Here is a 27,800-nt window from a genome sequence, read left to right on the forward strand (position 1 = left end):
TTCACCCTTTGACTGACAGTAAAAAAATAAAAAGTGGATATCATTTTTCCTTGGTATGCTTTGTGGTGCTCTCATTGGCATGGCTGACCAAAGAGTTGACTTTTACTTGACAATTGGCTTTAACATTGCGCATTTAAGCAGCTTAAGCTGGCAATCGAAATTCAATATGAAAAATTGAAATACATATATTGATAGTTTAAATTTGTGAATGTTGATACATTTTCGTATCTTATATCAAAAGAAATATAAATGTTAATTAAAAAGATTAATTGTAGATTTACCAAAGTAAAGTAAAGTACAAATTCCTTATTTATTTACTATACATATAATTTTATTTATATATTTATAAAAATTATAAAAAGCATCTTATAAGCTAGAAAAGCCTAAAAAGGAGAAATCTAATCAAATTACAATAATATCTAATTAACGCCTCCGAACCGGTGTGGGAATATTATTTGCCCTTCGGCTAGCTATATAAATTCATTTCACTTATGTTCAAGAAGTGAAATATTTTTCCACAAAATACATACGTTATTAAAATTGGAATCATATTCTAAATAACAACACATCAGCTTAATATACTTTTGCAAATGAGAATTTTATAATAATAATTTTATTTGCATGACTTCTTTTGAAATTGGTTAACAGCTGTGCAAGGACTACTTATAATCAATTATCGCAAATTAATGCTAATTCTCTGCTAGTAATATATTTATACTCAGTATATACCAGCATTTCCAATGATGTATATGTACTATATAGTTCAGTTCAACGCCAGAATCGTGCGCAAAAGCAAAATGTTCTCTTTAATTTCAAAGACGAAATGAATTTCTTAAGGGCACTATTTTAAATGTAAAAACAATTTTCTAACCGGGCCATACAAATTTTCTACCCTAAAATCACGCACCCAAGTAACTTACGAATAAGAAATGAATGAAAACGGGGTTCATCTAACGGAAAATAATGCTGTAGCAACAAATGAAAAAAAGAAAACTGGCAACGAGTACTGCAGTAATTAGAAATGCAAATGGGGCGAGAAAAAAAGAAGAAGAAAATAAAGGAAAACACATAGAATGTCAAGCCAGGAGAGGAATATGGTGTCGAAGAAAACGGAGCACGCAAAGTCTTGCAAGTATTAAGTGCAACGGAGAAAAGGTGGGCACTTCAAAGTGACTTCAACTTGAAATATTTCTTTAATTTCTGCATTTAATTAAAAATTAAAATTTTAATGTTTACAAATTTTGTTTGCAGAACGAATTTGCAATTGCGTTGAACAGCTTGTGATTTTTATACGCTGAAAATGTCAAGAAGGTCTGCAGACTTTGGCTGAAAGAGTACATCGCCATTACATTGTTGTTGCTGTTGTTATCGCTTTGAACATTGCCACCATTTGGGGCGCATCAAATTTTGTTTGCTTTCTTAATGAAGCTCACGGGCCACAGCCCACCGAACCCAACTCTCATTGCGCTGTTTTGTGCACACTTATTTTTTACATTTATGTGCGGCCACAAAAGGCTAATGGACAGGCCGTAAGGAGCGAAAAAAAAAAACGAAAACAGCCACAAAGTAAAATACAAAATTCATACGCACTGCTGCACATGACGGTGTAAATATTAAGGGCCATCTGCTAGGGGCCAGGTAAGGTGTCTGACTGGAGGCTAACAGCCATTCGCACGTTTCTCTAATTTCTGTATTAAAATTGCATTTACTCTGTACTTACACTTCATACCATAGCTTTGTTGATTTTAAAATTACATTTGTTAAATACAAGCCAAGTTGTTAACGAGCTCTGATAGCTTTAACTACACATAAACATATTACGCTTAATCATATTTACAGCATCACAAAACTATGTACAACACAAACAAAAACAAGAACTACTACAAATAGTTACATTACAACAACTGCTGCCAGCACATTGTCAAAGGCAGCCACTTCAACTGTCTCAAAATAAACAAATGTCGCAATCCAATTTAAAAGTGCTGGGAAATTTTGTTTACTTAACACACGCCCTCCTCTGACGCTGTCACATAAATATCACAGGCAAAGCATGCACACACACATTCATACATTTATAGACATATGTATATAGATACTCGGCCAGCAGCCTTGACTGCAGCTTGAATGCGACGCCGCAAGCAGTCACAAGTAGGGCGCAGGATGCACACCAAAGAAATTTCCATTCAAAATGACATTTGCATGCAAAACCGCAACCGCAACAGAAAATACCAAGTGCTGTGCAATGTAATGTAAATAAATGTGGACTTAGCGTAAAGCACTCTGACTTGGTGACCGATCCAAAGGCAATGCAATTGATATTAATTTGCTAAATTATCAACAGCTGATAAACAATAGCAAAAAAAATAAATATGTATATATAATAAAAAACATTTAAAAAGAAAATAGTGTTCTTATATCACATCATACTGATCATGGTTGTAAGTACACTCTTTGTGAACAGGGCATAAAAGCAACAATTTTTTTATCAAGCAATTTTTGGTGAGTTATTTTGTTGATTTGCATACTGCTCTGAACAAATGTCTCAACAATACAAGGAGAGGTATGTGGTATGAGGTATGTGGAATGAGGTATGTGCTACAAATATTCAAATATATTTTGAGCTTATTGCATAGGGTTTTAAAAGCTTTTAAAACTCCATCCTACTACAAAAATATAATGGTACACAAATATACTACCAATAATTGGTAATCATGATCAGCAAAAAGCAACCCTATTTATCGATATCATGCATGTCAGAACAACTGATATTGACAGATAAATTAATTAATTATAAATTAATATCAAATTACACCTTAATACCTTAAACCGGAGGATTGAACCGGCCTGGATAAGTTTTCTCAGCTATTATATATTATTAGCTACAATCAAGACAATGCCCAATCACACTTTCAATTTGGGTTGTGGTGGTCTAATTGACACCGAACAGCACCACTAACAGTATTTGTGAGTTGCGAGCATTGTTTGAATTGGCCGTTAAATGGTTGTAGCTGTAACAGGCAGCTGTCAAAACAGAATGCCATAGTTTGTGATGAAAGTACGTGTGTGCCCGCATGCAAATCTACGCAAATATGCATTGGAAAACTGTTGGTTCGCGCCTAAAAGATGCACCAAAATTTCCGCGCTGCGGACTTTGTGCCTTGTCTGTCAATAAACGCAATGGGACCCGGCACTGATTTATGGATGGCAGCTGTTGTTTGCATTTTAAAGTCGGTCGAGCCATCAACGTTGCGTGATTTACAAATCGTCAAAGCGTAAAATTGAAAATGGTTTCGGCATCATGCGATGCCCAGGGCTCAACGTGCATACTCGTAGTTAGCTCCTTGTTGTTGTTGTTGCTGTGTTGTGCCCTCAGGGTACAACAAGTCCGAACAAAAATTTGTTGCATTTTTTCGATCTTTTCACTTCACAACTCAAATGTTTGGCATTGCATACAAAAGCAGCGCGTGCTGGACTCTAGGGGTTTATCCAACTCAGCCACTTGAGATAGATAGCGCTTTCTCTGTGCCTTCGATTCGCATTAATCGTATAATTGCCTCCACTGCACACTAACAATGCAAAGCTAATTAATGCAAAGCAATTAACTTAATTTATAAGCGCCTGGAATAAGGCAAGGCACGTACCCTATTGAGCTACTGCTTTATCTAATTATGCTTCATGGCCAATTCAAGTTCAATCGACGGCCAACAATGCCATCTATGAGTGTGCTAAGCAATTGAAGCTGAGTAGTTTGAGTGTTGGTCATGACAGATAATACACTTGAGCTAATTTCGGGGAATCACTTCGATTTTCGATACGTGGGCAGCAATCCAGTGCAAATGTGTTTGTGCTTGTTCTATTATTTACAGCATTGTTTGCAGATTAATTAATTAGAGTCGTATATTTCGCAAATATTTCTTTAATATTTGATAGTGACTTTAATAGCCTGCAATACTTGTTTGATATAAATTTTCTGGGACCATTTAAATGGCTCACGCAAAAATAAACAGCAATAAATAAAGCTTATTGTTAGCTAAAAGCAGGCCCACACAGTTGAAAAATATCTTGTGGTGATAAAAGGCATAATGTATTCGTTTTCTTTGACGCGCTTTTCGCAAATGTTTACGCATTAAGATTCGCAGTCTACTCTTCGGGTGGAAAGGACTGGTGCCGCATAAAATGGCACACAATTGATTTTGGTTTGAAATTTGTATATGTGTGTGAAACGGCAACATTCGAGCTAACTTTGTTGATATTGCTTGTGTTTTTAGGGCCCCTGCATTTAATTTGAAAAATATACAAAACTTTATCAGATGTTGCGTATACTTGGCACAATAAACTAATAATGTTTGCTTCATTTTGTTTTTGCAGTACAAACCATCAGCCAACTTTTCAAATTCAATTTATATTAGACAGAATCAGGAGAAATATGTTTAAACAAGAGTATGTCAGAGGCAAATGCCTTTAAACAAAAACCCCCGGCAAAACAAGAAATCATTGAGTGAATTTATTCGTCGTTGCGCACAAAAATAAAAAAAATATGTACACAACAGCGCTCCGAACATTTTAAGTATTTGCATGTTTTATTCATGAAAAAGGCGCGAATATTCCATTGCCATTTTAACATATTTAAGACTCTTTTTACGTTTTATTTGTCTAAATCTTTAGTCTAAGTATAAACATGGCCGTGTGAATCATGTTAACAATCGTTATTTTGTTTTAAATGGTAAAGCTTCGTCCATAAAGTAAACAATCTTTTACATAGAAATCTGGAAATCCCAAGCAGTTACAGAGCACATGAACACAAGAAATTTTTATGTTGCCCAAATCAAAACAAAAACAGAGCGCACACATTTATTTGGAATTTCATTATATTAATTAAAAATTGTAAACAATGTGTTCCGCTTGTTTTACCCAAAGATAACATTTACATTTACTTTCAATTCAAAGCGGCTTTGTCTACACTTGCCTGATAATCGGGACATTAGCAACGGAAATTTATTGCCGCTGTTTATAGCCAAGCTGATCTACTAATTTTAATGATTTGATGTGTTGCTGTGTGTTTTCAAGACCTTGCAGCATTTTGCAATTTCCGCTTTGTTGTGCCACGGATCAGTTGACTGACTTCCGAGTCGCATTTTTGAGTCTAAGCAGTTGTGAATACCTTCCCTTATGTATTGCACATACATACAAGTTATAATTATGTGTTAAGTCCTTATACACGTGCATTTATATATGAAGTGCCATTTTCAAAATATAATTATGTAATGGACTCATTCCCTGCCAACAAGGTGTAGCCCTTTTTTGATAAAAGATTACAGCATGAATGAATGAATGAATTAACACAATACGACAAAGAAAAACATGTTGGGTCATTGTGAAGAAAAATAAAACTCATTTGACCCTTGACTGGGTGTACACGCCCATTTTCATGTTCATATGTGCGCAAAAGTCAAAACAATTAACTTTAGAAGCACGTGTACTAAATAAAACGCTTCTAAAATGAAAAAAGAAAAGCTATATCATTTCTACATCGAAGCTGTAATACACTTCGAAAATATGTGTAAATAAATAAAAGGAGAGTTAAATAGTACCCTTGGTTCGTCATAATAATTTTAATAATTTATACAAGTACCTACAGCCAAAAAAAAGGACCTACTGAAAATTTGATTTTTTTTTTTATATTGAGAATGGGTAATGGCACTATAGCTTAACATTTTAATTAGTTGTTGTTTATAAATGCAGTTGAATTCATTGTTAGGCAAGATTTTATTCCACAACTTGCAATTTTCACTGCACCTTGATTTTGAATATATCCAGCTCTTAAGCACAGGAAAGCCATCATTTGGCAAGTGTAACTACAAATAAAATACAACACAGTAAACAAACCATGAAAATAACAATAATGGAATGTTAAAGAAGAAAAAATGAAAAATGAATGAAACACACGCTAAGGCTACAGTGGCAAGCCGAGTACCAGAAACAACAACTACATGTGTACATACATGAAGGAAAGGTGAAAAAACAATGCGCTACGAGCATGAGCAGATCTTGACATTGCCTGATGAAATATAAAAACGCACAAGTACACACACACACTCGTAGGCTTACGGGCGAAAGGACACCCACATATGTATGTGGCAGCCAAAGGCAGCGCTGAACGAGAGACAAAGACCGCTTCATGGGCATTATAATATTGCATGCTGATAAAACATCGACAGCACGAGCCCCAAGGGAATTACAATTAAAACGCACAACTACGTCCATTCACTCATAAAGTATGTACATATGTATGCTTTCAACCCACCTGCACCCCATACAGAGCAATTCTTAGCAAAAGGTGAATCACACGGCAAAAGTTGAAAAGCAGGAAATCATTTCACCCATTATGTTCATTTGTATTTTTGCACTTTCGAGTAAGTTGTCATATGAAGAGCGCGCCCAAGGGTGCAACGCCAACGAACCCTGATTGTCTCTGTATAAACATCCAACGAAAGCGGCATAGCTTCCAATATAAAAATAACTTAAAAGTCATCATGTGCTGCACCGATGCCTAGATACCCTTTCCTGTGTTTTTGACATTGACTCCATAGCCATTCGCGATTTACAGACCCTACAACATACACACTTATAAGTATATGTATTAAATGAACTTTCTCAAAATGTCATTAGGCATTCTTAAAGTTTTCAGCAAAAATCATTTAAATACAGGCTTTTTAAAACGTCTTGGTTGCATGACAAGTACTGTATACGGTCAGTAATACGCCCTTTCGCCTTAATTGAAGTGTATCCGAGAACATAAAACTCAACTACGTCTTTGTTCCAATGCCGAAATGAAGCGCGCGCATATTTGTTTTGCTTACGAAATGGTTTGGAACGGAATGAAACAGAAACAAGCGGCAACAACTCAACAGTTTGTTGCCAGCAACATGCCGTGGACGCAACGCAGTTGCAGCATGTTGCCGTGGCCCGGAAAATTTTCGGGCACTCTCTTCTCTTTGGCCAATGAAGTGCGTGTGTGGTGAGTTTCTTTTGCGGCAGTTTTCTTTGAAAAAGCATGTTCGAGCCAACATTTGAAACAGTCTGCAAAGGATTCTAGACGTTAACGGTTCTTCAAAATCCCAAGTATAAGCCAATTCGCTGCGTGCGTTCCAATAAATTTTGTGTGCTAAAAGTTTTTAAAAAGTATTTTTAAATTTTTGGTGCAAGTGCAAACGTGACAGTAAACATTTTCAAAAAGTTATAATTGAGTTGAAACACTGACCCAGGCAACTCCGGCGTTAAGAAGTAAATATAAAATTTTGAATGCAATTTTTATAAAATAAATAAAAGCAAATACAGACCCTTTAAATATTGTGACTAAATTAGTTTTAATATTAAAAACAAAACAATGATTTGGAATCGTTCGTTTAATATACTTGGGAGCCACATTTGATATGTATGCCTGAATTGGAAGCTGAGTCTTAAAGTTTATTTAAGATCTAGGAATAAAGAAATAATCATGTTTGTAGCTACAAAAGCAATTTTTCATTCGCTTTCTTTTAAATATAAATTTCCCGTCGGTTTTTTTGAAGCAAAAAATATGAATAACTTTAAATTTGTTGATTTGCCGTTGGAAGAACATTTTTTTCCCTTTCGATATAAAAAAATTACAATTTATAATACACAAAAAACATTTTAAAAACATCAGAAAATTTAATATGAGTAATTATAAGACGGAAAATTTTAAAATCTACTTAAATATTAAATACATTAATAAATATGAATATATATATAAATATAAATATTAATGATTTAAATAGTAGACTATTTGTCTACATATTCCCAAAGTAGCATTTAAATGTTACGTTTGGATTATTTGGTTAAATCAATATAGTTTTAGTGCTGGCTTAAAACTCTTTGGAGATATGTATTTAATAAATTCCTTTCTTATTGTAGGCTATATTTTCAATAGCTTCACATTCCTTATAAGAAATCAATTTGTAAACTTTTTTAAACTATACTTCACCTGCAAATTGTCATTCTACATTATTTTGGGCCAAGAGCAATAATGAAACACTTGTTTAATTTATGACATGAATTATGTTAGATTGCAAGTATGTTGGCAGCGCATTGCGGATCCAAACTAGTTTGCGTTGCCAAAAACCAGCTGCAAGGTTACACTCGATGGCTGGCCCTATCTTGCCACGCTCTTCATGTAAAATGCAAACTATTTATTGAATAGTGCTTTGAATTCCAACAGTGGTTGTGTTAGGAAAACATTTGAATGCATTTGTGCCAACCTACCTGAAGTAATACGAAAACAGACACACTCTCAATCATAAATGAATCTAAATGTCATAAAATGTCAATAAAAAATAACTACACTAACGTGTGGCTGAGAACTCAATATAGGTTTCGAAGCTTTGTCTGCCTCACCCCTTTATGTAAATTTGGGCAAACACTAAAATAATTTTACTTGCACGAAATACTCGACGAGGAAAGTTAAAAAAATTCCAGTACGCATTGAAATGCTTGAATTTCAATTAACAGCGAAAGGGTCGCGACCAGGAAAAACACAAAAAACTGCGAAAAGGCGCCAGAGCAATTTATATTCATATTACGTATACGCAGTGTGTGCCGTTTTCTTGTAAGGGACTTTCCACGCGGTGACGCTACGACGGTGGCACAATTTAATAGCTCTTATATGCCCAAGGTCGGGCTCTCAGATACTGCCACAACGTTGTCATTGGTGTTGGCGTTGCTGTCGTTTATTGTTTATGTTTATTCAGAAGGAATATTTAACACAATCGAGCAAAAAATGTGTGGCACTTGGCCAAAATGTCGTTTACCATCACATCTGTTTTTTTTGTTTTGGTTTTCCTTTTTTATCATTTATGAAAAGCAGACGCGTTAATTTATGCGCAATCATAAATTAATGTTATGTACAATATTAATAAGACGCCGTTGCTTTTGCGCCTGTGCATATGCTATGGTGAAAAATTAACCACTTCAAGGAAAAGAGGAGGATAATTAATGCTTCTTGTTATACAGATTGATACGTGTAGTTCGTCATATTTAAAGGAGTTTGCTTTGATTTTTTTGGCAGATTAATTGTGAGAAACACGTAATGACCCAACTCAGAATCACATACCAATAAGCTTCTCTAGTTGACAAAGAGGCAACTAATTTTATGTAACTTAGATAAGTTAAGGTAGGCATTAGCTTCATGTTCAAAATTAGAATGTTATCTAACTTACTAAGGGAACTATATACTCGTATGTTTATTAAATACATTACATTGTTGGTATATTTGTAATCAGCAGTCGAGACGTATTGATATAGATATTCCAGTCCATCTAAAGCTTAACAGCTGGTGACACCAAACATGGAAAATTGACTTGCCTTACTCATTTGTATACCAAGTGTATCAAAAGATTTTAATAACTTACTACTTATAAAATCCTGTTAGCTTATCACCTTGTAAGATCTAATAATACATCTCTGTTTTCTCAATATTCTTCGAAATCTATTACGATATCTTATTAACTTCTTTTTCGTAAATTCTTAACAATTTAATTTAAAATAAATTTGTTTACGTTGTACGGCTGAAAGGGAACGAGTACATGAACTTTAATTTCCTTCTGAATTTTCGTTTACTATCACCCAACTGTTACCTAATTAAGCCCTCATTATAAGTATTTTGCATTTAAAAACTTTAATTAGATATTGTTGCTATGTATACTTGTCTAAATTAAACTTTGGCAATTTTAACAAACACATATTCGATTTCTTAAAATCCTACGCATTTGTAGTTTAAGGTCTGTTTAAAGCCTCTATTACTTTGACTTACTTTTTTGCTTATCTTATTATTTAATTAATTGCAATCAAAAGAGTTGCAAATAGGTTTGGCTGCCATCCGACTGTAAAACGTATATTACTTAATTAAAAGGATTAAAACACATAGGACACATGCAATTCGTTACATTAAGTGGCAAAAATTTAGTATATCTGTGATTTAAATAAAATCAGAGCCAATTAGCTATATTACATACTCGTATGTATGTGCATTTGTTACCTCAGATAATAGTCCCGCCAAGTGCTTGTTAATTTTGTTAACACAACTCATTAATTATCTGAAACTGTTTCGTCATGCATGCCATTTGGGTATTCTGCTTTTAACATACATATGAATACCGAATGCGTCTTCTTTTTTGGCCCTCTTACAATTATTTGGTTAAATCAATCGAAAGTAGAAAAATATTTGGTAAGCGTGCACAAACATTTTATTCTTTCATTGTTATTATTATGTTTTCATTTAGCCCGCCACTCAAATGTTCATTGTTGCTCACGTTTTTCATTTCCACAAGCAATGCAAAGCAAACAGTCAAACTGGAAAACGGGCAAAAGTCAACAGCAGCCATTGGGTGAAGGATTCCCATGCCCGGCGCGGACTTTTTTCTTTCCCTTCGCGACCCCTCATTTTGCACACAAATGAAATAATTAAAATAATACGAATTCGCTTGCGTTGCGTCTGTGGCTCGACGAGGCGTCGGCATCGCCACAGGCATGCAACACTTTCGTTGTTGCTGCTTGGTTAACCTTGTTGTTGTTATTGTCGTTGCTGATTCCTGGTGTTTTCTTAATTTAACAAAGCAGCGGTAGTGGCAAAACTTGCGGCTGTTGATGTGCTATGTATTGTTGTTTTTGTTCTTGTTACTGGCCGATGTGCACGCGCTCACTAAACATAAATACAAATTAAGAAAATAAATAGAAAAAATGGAAATGAAAGCGAGGGAAAATATAAATGATGAAGCCTTTTCCGCTATACTTTGATGGCAATAGGAAGGAAGTAATAATTTCACCAATAATGCAAATGGTAATTTGCTATGAAAATGTTTCACAATTTATCGCAATGCATTGATTCCAATGCCCGGGCCATTCACAATATTAATAGTATAAAAATTGAAAATAAAGATCAACATGACATTAAAATATTTTCTAAGTGAAATTCATTGTTTTTCTGTTGCAGCAAAGGCGAATCAATTACTTACAAATAACCCTTATGTAGACAACTTTGAAAAATATATTAATATGTTAATAAACAAGCGATATTGAACTACTTGAATAAGGTTTTCGTAAATCTAAAAGACTGGTAATTAATATAATATTTTTTATTTATATATATATATGTATAAATATATTTTTTTTATAAAAAAATTAAATTTAGATGAACTAATACTCATTAATTAAAGCTACAACGTTGCTCTTAACTAATAACGAATGCTAATGAATGGAAATGTTTAACAACAATTACAGCTGAAGAGACTGAGTTTGCAAAAAATCAACTAAAATTGCATTTTGCATTTTAAATGTATAATATGCATATAGTATTTTCCATATTTTGACAAAACTGAACAACCACTACTCATTTTATTACGTACTACTAAACAAATTACATCATTTGTTTTGCGCAGTAACTTTCAGAAATGGAATATAAATGAATTTCGTTCTCTCGCTCTCATTATTTACCTATTATTCGGCTAACTAGCTTTATTTCTAGCTCACTGCCAAAGGTACTTGTGGAAATGCGCAATTGCTGCCACTTGAAAAGCTGAAGGGCAACTAAATTGTGAGAACCTCCCACCCACAACTCATTCATAACCCACATAACCACAATGAGCAGCAGCGCCCACACGTACTTGCCTTCAAGGTACTCTTTAATTATGTTGGTCTAACAAATTGCCGAGTGAAATGTATTATCATTAACAAAAAGTAAAAGTGTCATTATGAAACTTTCACGCATAACAAAAAGGCACAATTCGAATTACAACTTCGACATTTTATCGTGGTTGCACGAAAAAAGAAGAGTTGGCCAAAGTGCTTATAGCACTTTAGAAGCTGGCGTCAAATATTTGCCCAAAAAATGGCGAGCACGCAAAACAAACACAAACACTACATTTTTGGCTATTTATTGAAACAACAAATTAATGATGAGTGGTGGTATTTACACATGCCACTACCAAATTCCCCCACTGGACGCATGCTGCTTAATTAAGTACAGCCATTATTATTATAATTAATATTATGTTGTGAATAACATTTGTGCACCCCGTCGCAGTTGGACAGTAAAAGAAGCGCCTCGGTCTTTGTAAATATTTACAGCATTTGCGCGTGTCCCGGCTTATTATGGACCCTAGCATGGGCCGATTTATCAGAAGCCAAGGCTGTGAAAACAGTGGGTGGCAGTGGCTAATCAAAGACAGTCAGACGGCCAACCGTCCATTTGTTATGCCAAATGTGGCCATGTTATTTATACCTATTAACTGGCCTTTTGTGGCGCCATAAAATGGACTTTAAAAATATTCCGTCAAAATAAAATATTAAATTGAAATAAAATAGAGCCATTGGATATTTATGCTTGCATAAACAAAAACAAAGCTGTTAAAGAAATAAGCTGCAAATGTACATACAAAACGCCATTTCCTGCACCCACTCCAACTGTTGACTCTACGCCTCCTCATTCCGCTTTTTATTTGTCCATTTTATGGGCAACTGTGTTCCTTACTTTTCTTGCTCGGAATGATGGGGCAGCAACCGTTGCCGGCGCAGTTTTATTTTTTCGGAATTTCGATCTCTATGTAGTTGTATACACATAGTATATATTTGAATTCTTTGCTGCTTTTATGTTTATCTTAACACTTTGTTTGCCTTGTTCTGCGTACTAAAAATTTTTCTTCTTAATTAATTAATCGTTTCCATTGTTTGTGAATTACAATGAACTTGAAAGCCTCCGGACTTCACCATTGTTTAATCACATAAAAGTGATTGAATTGAGTATTTAGTGACTGTAGTTTATTTATAAAACCGCACACCGCTGTCCACAAACACGAACGTGTCCTTCGAAAGTGACAATTTCAGTGCTCGTGACAACTTCAAAATGAATGACTGGCATTTCCATTTGCAAATTGTCAAACCCGCGCAAACAACAGGAATAAAAACAAAACGAAGCGAAACATATTAAGTCAAGTCAGACAAATATCACAACAACCCAATGATGAATTAAACAACAAGGAAAAAATTAATTAGTTTAAGATTTATGGGCATGAGTTGAGTAAGATGGAAAACAAATGAGCAGTTCTTTAACATAATGCGCAGAGCAACACCAACACAAACCTATCAATTAACCTTTTCTAAACAAAATCAAAGTTTAAGAAATTTATATTCAGAGCTTGACAAGAAAATATTGCAAGAAACACATAGGCTGATTTTAACATTTTTCTCTGATATATCACCCGTCAAGCTGTTTTACATAGAAATCATAATGTCAGGACGATAAACGCTTTTTGATTGACTGCAAACATTTCGGGAGGTATCTCAACAGCCTCGCATGAAGTACTAGTTGAAAGAAAATATCAAACTGACATGCATAATTTAAGCATGTCTTTTTATTAATGTGGTGTACATTTTACGTATTCTGGCTCCAAGCAAACCCCACGACCAGCCTTCTACAAAAAACACTTTGAGAGCTCTTTGCAGCATTCCTAACATATTCATGAAAAAGAATTTTTGAAAAGGGTATTTCTGCCCCGTCTCTCCACAATCAGCAATTTTTCTTCTTTCTATTACATTTTCTTTATTCTTGCTATTTCTCTTTTTCTTTACCAGTTTTAATTAATTAATTAATTGAACTCTTGTCATATGGCTGTTGAAATCTTTACGACTCAACACAACGTGTCTGTGCTTGCTTCGCACCAACTTTTATGTACTTAGCCCGCTATTTTCATGCTTCCCTTTTTCTGTGTTTGCGCCCCGATGTGTGAAAATATGTGTGAAAATATGCGCTGAAAGATGCACATCAACCAGCAATATTGAGAAAAATCGCTGTGTTGGGAAAAAACCCCAAGGTTCTCTTATAGGCTATCAAATGGGCCAATATAAAGTAAGTGAAAAAGTCAAGCCTGCATTTTTTGTCCGCCACTCAGTTAGCCAACCAAATTTAATTAAATCAACGTCGCCCAGTCGGAGGTTTTCGAGCCAACAGCCCTCTAATTAGTTTTATGCCCAAGCTTTGTAAAATGTTTAAGCCAATTTCAATTTCAATGCATTTTTTTGAAAGTCAGTTCGAGTTGCGTGTATTTTAAATTTATTTGTTTTTAATATATATTCTATTGGTGGTGTTTGGTGCCAGGACTGTGGTGCACCACCACCATGCGCGCCGTCCGTCTGTCAGTAAAATTGTCTACAACATGTGGCTTTCCGACATTTTTAATTAAATTTGTATAGCCCCTGTGAGTGTGTGTGCCAGAAAGTGTATTAAACACATGGGTGTACTGAGCGGCCACTGTGTCACACAGTATGTGGCCACAGCCACTAATTAGTCTGTGTTAGCAAACGTTTTTTATTGTTTGAAACAAAATTAAATTGAAATTACCTACTTATTACTACATTCTCGTATAAGCAATATTCAAAAAAAAAAATAGGCCCTACAAAATCAAGCGTGAAATAATAAGAAACACAAAGCGATACAAAAAAAATATAAATGTAAATAAAATTAATGCGAAAAGTAGATGCTTGTCATTAAAAATACATGTGCTGTTTGAATATTACCTTTCGCCGTATAATACTTTCAACAATATTATAAGTCTCTTACTCTTCTTCTAAAAGCACTTTGCTTTGCTTTTATTTGAGATATGCTTCTGTTTCAATTTTTATTTTCAGTACATAATTCCAAAGATAAAAAGCACACGTATTCTGTATTATTTCTTCTAATTTAAGTTTAATATCAATCTTTTTATATATTCTGTAAATATTTATATTTATAAAGAATGGGCGTGCATTGAAAGATGAACATTTGTTTATTAACCAAAGAAATTGCTTAAATTATTTAAAACAAAGTAGTAAAACAAGTTATATATAACACATATGTTCGTCCATACATATAAGTACCTATCCTCCTTAGAATTTAGAATAATTTAAGTAAAACGTTTGGGAATGTCTTCCTCATACATACATTCACACTAAAGTGTAATCTTTTACTATTTTAATAAATTGTATTCATCACTCTTTTCGCTGCAAATATTCGACTTAGCATTATTGTCTGTTGGCTCAATACTTATTTTAATGCAATAACTAATTCATTATTTTAAATATTTTGCATTGCGCCCATCCATTCCGACTATTCCATTCGTTTGTTTGTGGGATTTTCTAATTCGGCGCATTGACTCTCATCGAACTCTGCATCGCACGATAAATGGCAATTGCATGTTTTCTATCACTTTTGTCAGTTGCCTCAAAAAGAAATGAGGGGCAGCTGCTTTAGATTTATTCAAGTAATGGGAGGCACCCTTGAAAGGCAGTCGAAATGTAAATCGTTGCTATAAATAGAGCCTATTGGGTCAGCACATATGTACTATGTATATGTACTTGTATGTGGTACTCGTATCCCACAAAACACACTCAATTGTTCGCTAAATATGATTTGAAGCTTGTTCGTTTCTTTGCCAGCTATACTCGCATACTCATAGGCCTGTCTATTAACGATTGTCTGATATTAAGCACGTAAATCAGACACTTGCCAAAGTCGGTCGAACCCATTGAACTTGAGAGTGCGCAAAACACTTTGCAGCAGAATGAATTCAAATCATCAGCCACTGGCCGTCTAATTAAGTGCCTTGCATGTGCCTACAATTGCTTACAATTTCATTTCCCAAGCAGCCAACGACTGCAAACTATGCAAAAATAAATCACCCGATTTCTTATGCATATGGTAAATCTCTCAACGCGTGAATCAACCGTGCAAATAAATAAAGAGATTTATTAAATTACAAAGAAAAATATCGCAGACTGCACCATAAAACCATCGAAGATGCGGTTCTGTTAAGTTTCCTGCAGTTGCGTTCCATCACTTAAAAAAACCCTTCAGCACATATATAGTACTTATATATACATACAAATAGGTACATAGTTCATATGTATGTGCATTTGCAACAAGATTTCTCTGTGCTCGCACTCAGAGGAAGTAATTTATGCCATTTAAATTTATATAAATTCCCAATGCAGTGCACTGAAATGTTCGTCTAATTAAAATTTATGTACGTTTTGATATTGAAATTATTATACCATGTGGGAAACGAGGAGAGCTATTGGCGCATCTGCTCGATGTTTTCAGTTTCATAAACATGCCCGTAAATAACGTACTAATTAGTTTAATCATTCTGCTTAGTATTGGTTCTGTGCGATTGCAGATTTGTTTTTCGTTTCTTTTTCCTCGGTATTGGGTTGATGTGTTTATTTTAGTTTGTTTAATCTAACTGCGTTTGTGAAATGTGGATTAATGTGTTAATTATGTAATTGATGTGAATAATAGTTAGGAATTATTGAATTCAATTAAGTTTTCGAATTCATTTGCTAGTAGAATGTAAAAGTTTCGATGGTCCGACTCTTGCTGACAAACATTTTAATTAAAAATTAAATCATACAAAATTTATTGATATCCGTATCATAGAAAACAAATAAAATGGAGACACAGCAAAAAATATTATTACACCGATTGTGTTTCGATTGTAATGGCTTCAGACTTAAGCGGCTGGACATAAAAATAAAACTATATTTGATTTGTTTGGACAATTTTTCTTGCAATTATAAAGAAAATACTCTTGAATATAGTAGATGGACATGTGTCTACTTTCGTCTCCTTATTATGATTGAATATGTCTGTCCCGCATATTTATACATTTTGGTTTATTAGCAGCCTTCACTCTTCGGTTATTGTATATGTAAAGCATAGTGTCAACTCAAATATTTGTCTAATAGTATGTCAATAAGTCCAACACAGGAATATGAAATCACAAGCAACTTTATTCATTTTATTAGAAATACTTCAAAGCAAAATTCAAGTGAAATACATTTTGTTATGTTGCCCTAAACACATGTTCGTCGGAACGCCTATTGGCTTCGCTTTTAACCACCCTCTGTCAGATCCAAAACAAAGCCACGGGGCCGCAGCTGGCTACCCGTTTAACCCAAGCTAACCTTTATGTTTGTTGATGCGTCATTATCAATCGGTATTTAAATTTTAACTGCAGCATTCAAGGGAAAATGCCTAGACGAAAAATGACTCAAACGCCATAAATAAGATTGCGAAAATGTCAATGTGCTTTGATAAATTGAACGAGCAGGCAACGAATGGCCAGCTCATAAATTAAAAGGGACACTCATCAGTCAAGCTGAACAAACCTTTTGAATGACTAAGCAATGCCTTTTAAATGATCGGCTCAGGGATAAAGCCCAACACAAGCCCAGCACATGCGAATGGGCTTATTTTATGATATTTTATGGGCTCCCCCAATTTATCATTTTGGCAACAAATCGCATAAAAATATGATTGCGCTATGACTTTTATACAATATTTGAAACCAAAAATTCTTAAACTTTGGTGCATCTGTGCAGTATAGTTTGTTTTGCCTAACAAAGAAAGATGTTGAAAATGTCAATGCCAAGTCATCAACTGTTGCATCACAGCCACTATGGTGAAGTGTTGACGCCGAGCCAAGGTTAACTTCATTCATTATATGCGTTGCAGTTGCTTATTTAAAGTGCGCCTGGGGTTGTTTTTCAACCTTCAACTTGGACATTTTGGACACATATGTATATACACGTACCTATATGTAAGTATAACAGTGTGACGCTGACATTAATGAATATATGACATTGCAAACAATGTGCAGACAATGTCTGCTCTATAATTCAAAAGTTACCAGACTTTTCAGGCTGCCAGTCAGTCACTCATTCTGTCAGGCAGTCAGTCCGCCAGTCCTTCAGTCAGTCAGTCACTCATTCAGTTAGTGTGAGCTCCTCCATCTTGTTTGTCAGCTCAATCTTTTATGCATTTCGCATGTGCCTGACAGTGTGTGAGTGCGTGTGCTAGTGTATTAGTGACTGATATAGCCTACACTAGCATAAATTATAAATACACGTCAGTGAGTTTGTGTGGTTTTATAAGATTTATAGCTATGTGTGTGCCTCGTGTGCACGTGTCCATTTATTATTTTTATATGTTTTTTCAACTATAATGTAGTGACAGCTTTCAGAAAAGTACTGTGCAAGTACTGTTAGTTCGCTAAATTTGAAAAAGTCAAGGAAATAGCTAACCATTCGGAGACTTGCATTGTCTAAAGGACACCACATCAATTCTGTCCATTAGTAAAATAAAACATAAGTGGAACATGTTTAATTAATTTGGATAATGATTGCCTACCCAGTTTAACCAATTTAAAAGCAATGAATGAATCAATGTGGCACTTTAAAGAACACTTTAAAGAAAATTCTCATGACTTTAATAGAAATGGGAATGATTCTGCTGCTGAAGAATTGGTTCACTCATTCTTGTTAAATAAATGATTATAGATTTACTTGTATTATACTTTAAACTAAATCTACATTATTCTTACTTAAGTAAAGTCATTTTTTTTTTTAAATTTATGTTTCATTATAGTACAGTTCACTTTAAAGTGCTCTTTTCATTTCAAGCAATGCCCATAAAATGACAAAATCAATAAAAATTAAAATGCACTTAAATATAACACAACCTATAGAAAACTACTCAAAAAGTCACAGCTAGGACAGCAAAAATCACAGAATGAATGTTTAATTCAAGCTCAAAAGCACAAAAAGGATTCTAAAAATAGAATGGAAATAGCCACAGCGGCGTGCTGTGGGCTGCGCGCAACGACACGGAACGTACACATTTCCGCAATTTGTGGCAGCAACAATCACAACAAGCTGAATTGTGCATGAAACCCACTCAGGCAGACGGCAGGCAAATAAACAGACAAACACTTAAATTAAATGCGAGCCAAACTTAATACACTTTAAGTCAGTCACGGCAGCGCCTAGAACTATGCAACTACATAAATGTATACTAAAACAAAATATACATATATATATGTATGTATTCATATTCAGGCACATGTAAATAAATGAGCGTGTGTGTGTGTGTGTGTGTGTGTGCACCATTTTCAATGTCAGCTGAACAGCGAACAATACACAGCAGACACAGAGGGACAGACAAAGAGGCAGTCAGTCAGTTAGACAGAAAGGCAGGCAGGTACCAAACAAAAGCTTTCGTGCGTGCTCGTCCGCAGGCAGCCAAGCAGTGGCGGGCACTTTAGCACGCGCTTCTAAGCTTATGCAACGGTAAAAGGCGTCCAAAGCAATTGTACTTGAAGCGATTGTGACGCCACTGCCGTCACCGTCACCGTCATCGTCATCGTCCAAGTCAACTCGTTTACTTGCCGCATTCATGCGAAGCGCCTATTAGCGCGCCCTCAGCCCCAACCAGGTGTGCCACACGAATTTTATGATTTGTTCTATTTCTATTTTTGGCTAGCGCGTTGACAAGTTAAAGAATTTGCCAGCTACCGGGTTGGCGCACAAGCTAATTAAATTTATTTAACTGCTTTTACTCCGCTATTGCGTTCAATGAATACGTTTATGAATGCGTATTCCCAATATCTCTTATTCTTACCATGTATGTATGTGTGTATTTTTGGGTGTTCTGCCCAACAATTATTGACAAGCGGAAAAATACTCTTAATGTTATTAACACATTATTTGACTGGCTAATGGAATTAATGAGTATCATACGGCCTTGTCACAGCTCGTACCAGGGACTAAGCAACCACATGGAACTTAATTATTTCTTTGACTTGTCAACATTGACATTTAGGCTTATTTATAGGACAATGAAGCCAAATAAGGCACGGTGGATTTTATTTTCCAGTCTTTAATATTTAGAAAATGTAGCTGTACAAACAAGTACGCGAGTACTTTATCATTACATAACAGTCAACACCCACCGAAATATATATAAACCATAAGTATGATAGAAATTGATTGATTGCATATGATGTGTCTAATTAATCATACTCCCCACTAAAAGAAAGAGTTCATACTTAGCAATTAAAGTAAAAGAAAAATTATTTAATTGTTATTCGTTCTTAAGTGACGTCTAATGAAATATAAAAACTTTTTGGATAAATATTGGATTTCCCAGCAAACATTTAGAATGGCATCTTTTGTTAATCATAACAGTAACGAAACGCATATTTGTCTCATATAGTGTTTTCAAGCTCAGAAATAAGTTCTCATGGTGATGCAACATGAATCTGCAATCGAATTTTTATAAAATAAGAGTTATTTTTCCTAAAGAAATTCCTAAAGAAAGCTCCAGAATTTGGGTGGAGTAACTAACTGAAAAGAAGTAGATAGTTCTTATTGCAATTTTTTTGCTGCTCCCTCCTTCTCTCTTCCTCTCTCTATGCAAATATGTTGGCTGTGTTAGCGAACTATCGTCCATAAATTTAATAGCATTGTTAGGCGGTGACATACCAACCCCACCCACTCTCCTTAAAGCAATCAATGCGGTTGTGAAATAATAAAAAATTGTAAATAAATTGCTTTACAAAGCACAATAAAAAAAAATAACAATTTGCCACACTAGTGTTGCTTTTGTTTTTGTGGTTGCTGTGTAGTTTTTATTTATTCGTATGTTTCGCTGCGGGCGCTTAAACAAAACAACAAGCAACAAAATAAAATAACATAACATACATACAGGCGTAGTGGGGAACATGAGAAACCATGGACTTGTTTGCGCTGCACGGAAATTGTTTGCGGGGACAGTTTGTTGTGGTTGCTGTGGCCCTCCTCCTCTGATTTTTTTCTTTTCCGTTATATGTGTCCAAAAACACAACAAACTGTCGTGTTTCTATTACTGTTGCTAGTGTGGTTGGTATTGTTGCTGTGGCACCATTAAATGAGTTTCGTGACGCAATCGATGAGAGCCAAACTTGTTGCTTTTGTTGTCAAAGTTTTGCACATTTAATTTTTTTTATTGGCGTTCTTGCGCCAAGCAAACTTTGCACACAAAGTTCCACAAATTGAAACAGTAGCAGAACAGTTTCCCAACTTTTCAAGGTGCTAATAACATGGAAAACTTTAATAGGGAGCATTACATAACGCATACGACAGGTAGTGCAAATGTCAAGCAATTATGTGCCCTGACAAGTTCTTTAAGCCCTGCATTTATCTCAATATGTAACACTTAAAGGCCCTTTGGCGCTTTCAAGTATCCCATGGCATTGGTGGACATGTTATTGCTTTTGCTCGCAGAAATTGCATTAAAGGCACGCGTGCAACACAATCTTCAGCCACCTGCCCTTGCCCGCCACTTTGGCTCGCCGCTGAACCACTGAACCTCCACCGCATTCTAGGTCAGGCTCATTAGAAGCCGTGGCATTGTCGAGCGTAGCGTTTGTTATTACAAAACGCATAATAGCATACGAATAGCGCACATTGCAGCTTTGTTGTTGTCGTCGTCGTTGTTTCTGATGCTTTTATTATTGTTGGTCATGCTGTTGTTGTCGCTGTGTAATGGCATGTGTGGCTGCAAAACCCTATATAGCACTATGTGCACTTCTATTGAATATGTTTGCCAGCTACACGACAATTTCGGAGTGCCGCTATTAAAAAAAAAAAAAGCCCCAGCCACGCTTGGGATACCACACATAAGAACCACTGCAAATAGAAGGAGTACATTTTAGTTTGCCTTAAGAACGCAACGCTTAGTCATTAGTATAGATGTGTGAGTGTGGCACAAAGTGCAACTAATTTGGAAGGATTCGCAGCACATGGCCATGAGTTAGCAAATGAGGCATGCAAATACCGACACGTGTGGTACATGCATTTGCTCAAGATGAAGGTAAAGTGCCTGCCATGACCGGGAAAATTCCCAAATGTAATCACATGAAAATATAATGGCCGAGAAGAAGAAGGATCAAAATGTTCAACTTTATACATTAAAGCAAAGTAAATTTAGTTTCAAATGAAGCTATGGTGATGAAAGCTACAATTACTGTATCTGACAGGTTAGAATCTATATTGCAGTTATTATAAGACTTACAAACTACTACTGCTATAAGTATACTTAAACTAAATCGGAAAATAAAGATTTATATTCAAAATATTAGTTAATCATTTAGCTAAGAAAAGCACTGATAAAGCAGTCTTAATATGTATATTCAGAGGCGGTAAAAATGAATCGTAATAAATCAAAAATCGCCTTTCTAAAGAGATAATTTGTAGTTAAACAAATTTGTTGTTTAACAAATTATCGGGCTTACTTATAATAAGTTAAAAATATTTAAAGACAATATAGCCTAAGGCCCTGGTAACCAGGCTAAAAACCTTTTAGCCTATAGTTTTAACTTTAAGCTAACCCCATAAAAAAATAAATAAATAAATAAATTTAAAGACAATTTTAATAAATATCGAAAGCTGGTCTTGGAACAATGAAGTAGGAAACTCTATTTAATAAAACATTCAAATAAAAAACATAATGTAAGCTAAATAATAAAATCCAGCGTCTCTCTAAATACTCGAAAATTTTTTTAAATAATTTTTTTTATTAAAAGTGAAAAAAAATAAATAAATTTGTATGTTTCGAATGCGATTATTCTATTTGAGTTTAATATCATTCGCAACCTAAATTTATAACTCTGCATTTTCAGAGATATTTGTTGTTTCCAGAGTTATTTTATGATAAGTGAATAGAAGTGATAGAACGAACACGTATGCTTCCATATTCCCACAGAGTCCAGAAACGAATCCAATACAAGCTTAACAAAAGGCGCTTATCGATTACCATCGACACATAAAAAGACATACTTGTATAATTTATTTTCGAGGTACGACCTACAAATTTTAAAGCAGATCCCGTTTAGTTTATTTGTTAGAGTAGTTCCAATAGGGAGGGGAGAAAGGCTTAGATGAATGCACGTTTGTAAGTTAGTCGAAGGGTCGCATTATATCTGCAGCTGGAATGTAGAAACGAAACTTATGTGTGTGTTTATGTGTGTGATTTTTAATATGTGTGCTTAAAGTTTCGGCACTGCTGTTTGCACATCGCACTGAAAGAAGCTCAAAAGTAATATCACGCACATACTCTTACTTACTTTGTGCATACACACTCGTACATATGTAGATACAATGTACACGTATGTAGTATGCCCTTGTGCAGGGCGTCCGGTTTCTCTAATCCTGTTAGCTACGTCCTTTTTTCCTAGTTCTTGTTTAAATAGTTTCATGGCGAACAGTGTTTGTTGTTCTTCATGTTGGTCGACGTCCTGCTGGCTCTGTTGCTATTTTCAGAGCCTGCATGTTGGCAGCCTTCCACCCCATTCGTGTATGTTGTGTCAGTTCCATGCCATTAATTTATTTGCCCGCTTCTGTCTTCACCCACAACGCTAAGCCAATAATGAACTTGTGGCGCTTTGTGCTGTGCTTCTAATTAAAAAATGCATTTATTTCATATTACTCTGCTTTTATTTCGAGCCCACACGCCATGAAATATGCAACAGCTAATTGAAAAATACTTTACGCTAATTGCAATTTGAAAAGGCAATCAATTCTTCTGAAAAATATAACAATGAAACTGGACTGTGGAAAGAACAACTATAATTATAGCTAACAAACGTCCCACGCTAAGTAGTTTCCCATGTTTGTGGGCGTCAACTGATAACAAACACACCCACATACACGAGGCTGGTTGCACAGCTATAGCTGACAATAAAATCAAGACTGTGCTACGTGACTACGTGATATCCCGATCAACCAGCCCTACCGAATTCAATGTAGCGTATTTTTATAACACTTGCGATTTACTTTTCACTCGTTTCAGATTTTACTGGAGCCACCGTGTGCGAGCTATAAAAAAAAACGTACTCAACTTACCTGAGCCAACTGCTGCCTGCCAACCACACACACACACACAGACAGCAACAACAACAAAAAATGGATGCCGCCGCAGCCGCCGCCGCCGCCAAGCGCGTACAAATCGAGAAGGCACACAATTTCATGCGTCAGTATCGGGATCCTGAGTCGCGGGAATTGAAAAAACTATCGGCAAATCAATTTATGGATGTGTGGGCACACTACGATAAAGATGGTAAGTAACATGTCAATATTATAGCTTCCGGAACGCGCACATACTTACTTCCCATGCTTACTTAACAGGCAACGGTTACATTGAGGGCACCGAGTTGGATGGCTTTCTGCGTGAGTTCGTATCCAGCGCCAATGCCACCGATATCAGCCCAGAGGTAAGTACTCAATAGTCGTCGAGCATAGTCATGATGCGCATTGCCACTAATTTGCCAAAACCACAACATTTTGCTATCCACAACATGCAGGCTGTCACCGACACAATGCTCGAGGAGCTCAAGTCCTGCTTCATGGAGGCGTACGATGATAATCAGGATGGCAAAATCGATATCAGAGAGGTGAGTATACAAGACATTCGAATACATCTGCTTATCATGCAGCATCCAAATTAATGTTTTTGCTCTCTGGGATAGGTGGACAGGCAGGCGAACATACATTTCAATTCAAAACAAATTTTCTTTCTAACCTTTGTGCCCCGGGACGGGGGTGGGGCCAATATTCAAAACGTTTTGTATTCCCAATGATATTTCTTAAAGCAAACATGTGCGCACTTTTTGGGATCGCATGAGAGCGCGTTTTCCTTCGTTACTTTTCCAAAATTGCTTTTTAAATGATTTTTCGTGTTCTTCTCTTGCCTCTTCTTCTCCACTTCAGTTGCATGAGTGTGTGTGTGTGTGTGTGTGTGTGCTCCAATGGTGAAATAATTTATTTCGGGCATTGTGTGGGTGTGAGTGTTCGCAAGTTTGTGGCCATGGCCAAACAAAGTTTTTGTTGCATTGTTAAATGAGTTTTTAATTGAAGCTGTGTATTATGACAACAACCAGTCATAGTAGACCATTAAAAGTAGATTTTTTATATTGCATTGGTATTATTAGAAATTGAATTTATTGCAAGTCCAGGACTGCTCCACGCTCCGAACAATAAACAAAGTACACTGAAAAAACAAAATGGTACCAATTGCATTAAGTACACCTGTAAAGAAGGCAACTATTTATGAAAACCCAAGTCACCATTAATTACGAAAAGAACATTAAAATAAAAGGGCCAACAAACATTTTAATTACTTTCCTTTCTATAAGGTCGCAACATACTTTAGGTCAAATAAGAACTTTTTCATTTCAATTATTTCACAGGCGTTTTAAAATAACTACATAAAACAAATTCCCACCCTTACGAAAAACAAAGTTTCCTTAAAAAATATACCCATATCATTTATCATTTACTTTTGGGTTGTCGTTCATGTGTCTTACAGGTTGACTGCTCGGTACGTTCAATAAAAAGGTCTTTTATATATTCCTGTCATTTTTCATTTGCAAGGTTTTTTTGCCGCTTGATATTTAAGGGCAACTAACATATGCGTTATAAGATGAGAAAAAATAAAATACTTTAATTATAATAAACATTAAAATGCACTGCGTTTTAGACAACTTGTGGTCGGCATAAAGTCGTTAAAGTGTTGTTTTTTACTTCTGACCCAACCAAGCCTCGAGTGCAAAACAAAATGCAAATCAACGCTTGAATTATGCCAAAAAGTTTTCGTGTTGCAACTTTTAGCGAGTCCGTTAGCTGTATACGGGTATGCAGCTTATTGTTTCCCCTTCACACCTCACTTTTCTTCCCTTGCTTTGAATCGAAATAAAAAACAAAAAATTTCTCTAAAAGCGCCTTTAGTTGTAATATAAAAGTTGATGCCGTGCTTCAAATGTTGTTCGCTTTGGTTGTAGTTATTTCAAAGTTGTTGCGTACTCACATTCTTTAAACGTGTCGAACATTCGCTTGCAGCTATTTAAAGCCAGTAGCAACGCCCATTACTGTTGTAGCCTACTGTTCATTGAGTCAAAGGAAAAAACAATAAAAATAAAAAAGCTGTGCACATTAAAAATTTGGCAGCTCCCACAAAGTGTGAAGGTACAGAAATTCTGAGTGTGGGTGTGTGTGTGTGTGTGTGTGTGTATTGTTGGGGCTTTCATCGTTTTTCACCAAACTGACCTGTTTTACTCGATTTTCAAATATTCACAGCTCGCTCAACTTTTACCAATGGAGGAGAATTTCCTTTTGCTTTTCCGCTTCGACAATCCGTTGGAATCGAGCGTTGAATTCATGAAGGTAAGTTAAAAACAAAAAGCTAACAGACAATTCAACAGACGCAGGTCGTTTTAGCTCGAATATTCCTTAATTAAATTGTGCATAAAGCATTCTGCATACCAACTGAAATAACTGCTTTTTCAACATTTCATCCATTTGCTTCTTTTAAGATTTGGCGTGAATACGACACCGATAACTCTGGTTATATAGAAGCGGATGAGCTTAAGAATTTCTTACGTGATCTACTCAAAGAGGCCAAAAAAATCAATGATGTTTCAGAGGATAAGCTAATTGAATACACAGACACAATGGTGCGTATACGTTATGTTTTATTATAATATGCTAAAGATAATGACGTGGCGGTTGGTCAAACATTATACTATACTATAAATGTTTTATTAACTTTGTTCATCAGGTATCACGAGTATTGTTGAATGACTTTGATAATTTTTTCAGTCAGCTCTACATTCTAACAACACCACTGCACTTTCAAAATATTAAATTTTTATCAAGGAAGATCCAATTTGTTAAGGATTTGAGTGAATTTCTGAATGATTCATTTTTCTGCCTAAACAATTAACTAAAATTAACAGACTTTCTATGGTGGTAGCTTAAATTGCTCAATCCGTCTAATAGTATTATTTTTTTTATTTTTATTTTTTTCAATTGAATTTAATTAAGCAACCAGTATAAAATATTTTTGAATTTGTAAATCATGTATTGCCAGCAATATAGTAACCGGGCTGCCTTCTTATAAGTTAACAATAAAACCACGATAGTTTCAAAGTGCTTAAAAATCAGAGTATGTTTGTTGGTATGAAAATATTCTTTAATATCTGTAAATGCAATGGAACTGCAATAGGAATGATTGGTACAGGAAGGTTTATTTATTTTGACTAACTGGGGGAGAGGTGCTCGGTTTAGGGTATACACAAGCCGTAAATGTTGTAAAATAGTATTTGTTAGACATATTTGAACATTTGATATACCAATGTTATGAAACCTAGGCTTGCAATTTTGTGCCACGCCCTCCTGTCACTTATTATTGCAATTATTTATTGTTGCTTGCAAATTGCTGACGAAAGCGGAAAATATTTAACGCGCGTACGAACGCAAACTTTTGTTAATTAAAAACTTGATAATGCCGCTGATGTGTGTGTTTATGTGGGCTTTATGGTAATGCCCATGAAAGCCCGTGTACATATGTATGTAGCTCCTAAGTGTGTATTGGGGCTTCATTAAGTGTCATTGCGACAGCAGTTCATTATGCGTGTGTGTGCGCGCCTTGTGTCTCATTAGTGGTTTTTAATAACAATCACAGCGAACTTGCCAGAGCACATTACAATAAATTATGATAAAGGACCATTGTTGGCCCAGAGATTTTGAGCAGAACGGCAAAACTCATTTGCAAGTCAAATTACGCAAAGCAAAGCTGGCACTTAAATGTGTTAAAAACTTTTGGTACAAAAGGTCAACCACATCGGTGGGGGAGGTCGTTTGGCAAACTCATAGCGCCTGCAGCGAAACTTTTTCTTTTGTTTTGGTTATCGTTATTGTAGCTTTCGATGCTATTCCTACTGCCTTTCGCAAGGCGCAACATGATAAGGATCATTGTGACACGCGTATGAATTGAAACTTGAAACCCACTTTACTTGCCAATTTCATGTCTGCATCGTTCCTTTTGGTGCCATTAATTAAACAGAAGCCAGGTTTAAATAATTCATGATGCGGAAAACTGT

General features: G+C 35.4%; 1 protein-coding gene across 2 annotated transcripts in view; it reads left to right on the plus strand.

Annotated features, from left to right (window-relative positions):
* The first annotated feature begins 7,128 nt into the window (after positions 1–7,128).
* LOC115623486 (calbindin-32) overlaps positions 7,129–27,800 on the plus strand; it is a 34,182-nt gene continuing 13,510 nt past the window's right edge. For both annotated transcript variants that reach the window (XM_030517860.1, XM_030517868.1), the window contains exons 1-6: positions 7,129–7,284; positions 23,714–23,980; positions 24,049–24,134; positions 24,225–24,314; positions 25,996–26,082; positions 26,232–26,372. In XM_030517860.1, coding sequence (XP_030373720.1) covers positions 23,827–23,980; positions 24,049–24,134; positions 24,225–24,314; positions 25,996–26,082; positions 26,232–26,372 — 558 coding nt within the window. In that variant the 5' untranslated portion in view covers positions 7,129–7,284; positions 23,714–23,826. The remainder of the gene's footprint in view (positions 7,285–23,713; positions 23,981–24,048; positions 24,135–24,224; positions 24,315–25,995; positions 26,083–26,231; positions 26,373–27,800) is intronic.

Source organism: Scaptodrosophila lebanonensis, unplaced genomic scaffold, assembly GCF_003285725.1.
Source record: "Scaptodrosophila lebanonensis strain 11010-0011.00,11010-0021.00 unplaced genomic scaffold, SlebRS2 tig00000001-arrow-pilon, whole genome shotgun sequence".
Lineage (NCBI taxonomy): Eukaryota > Metazoa > Arthropoda > Insecta > Diptera > Drosophilidae > Scaptodrosophila > Scaptodrosophila lebanonensis.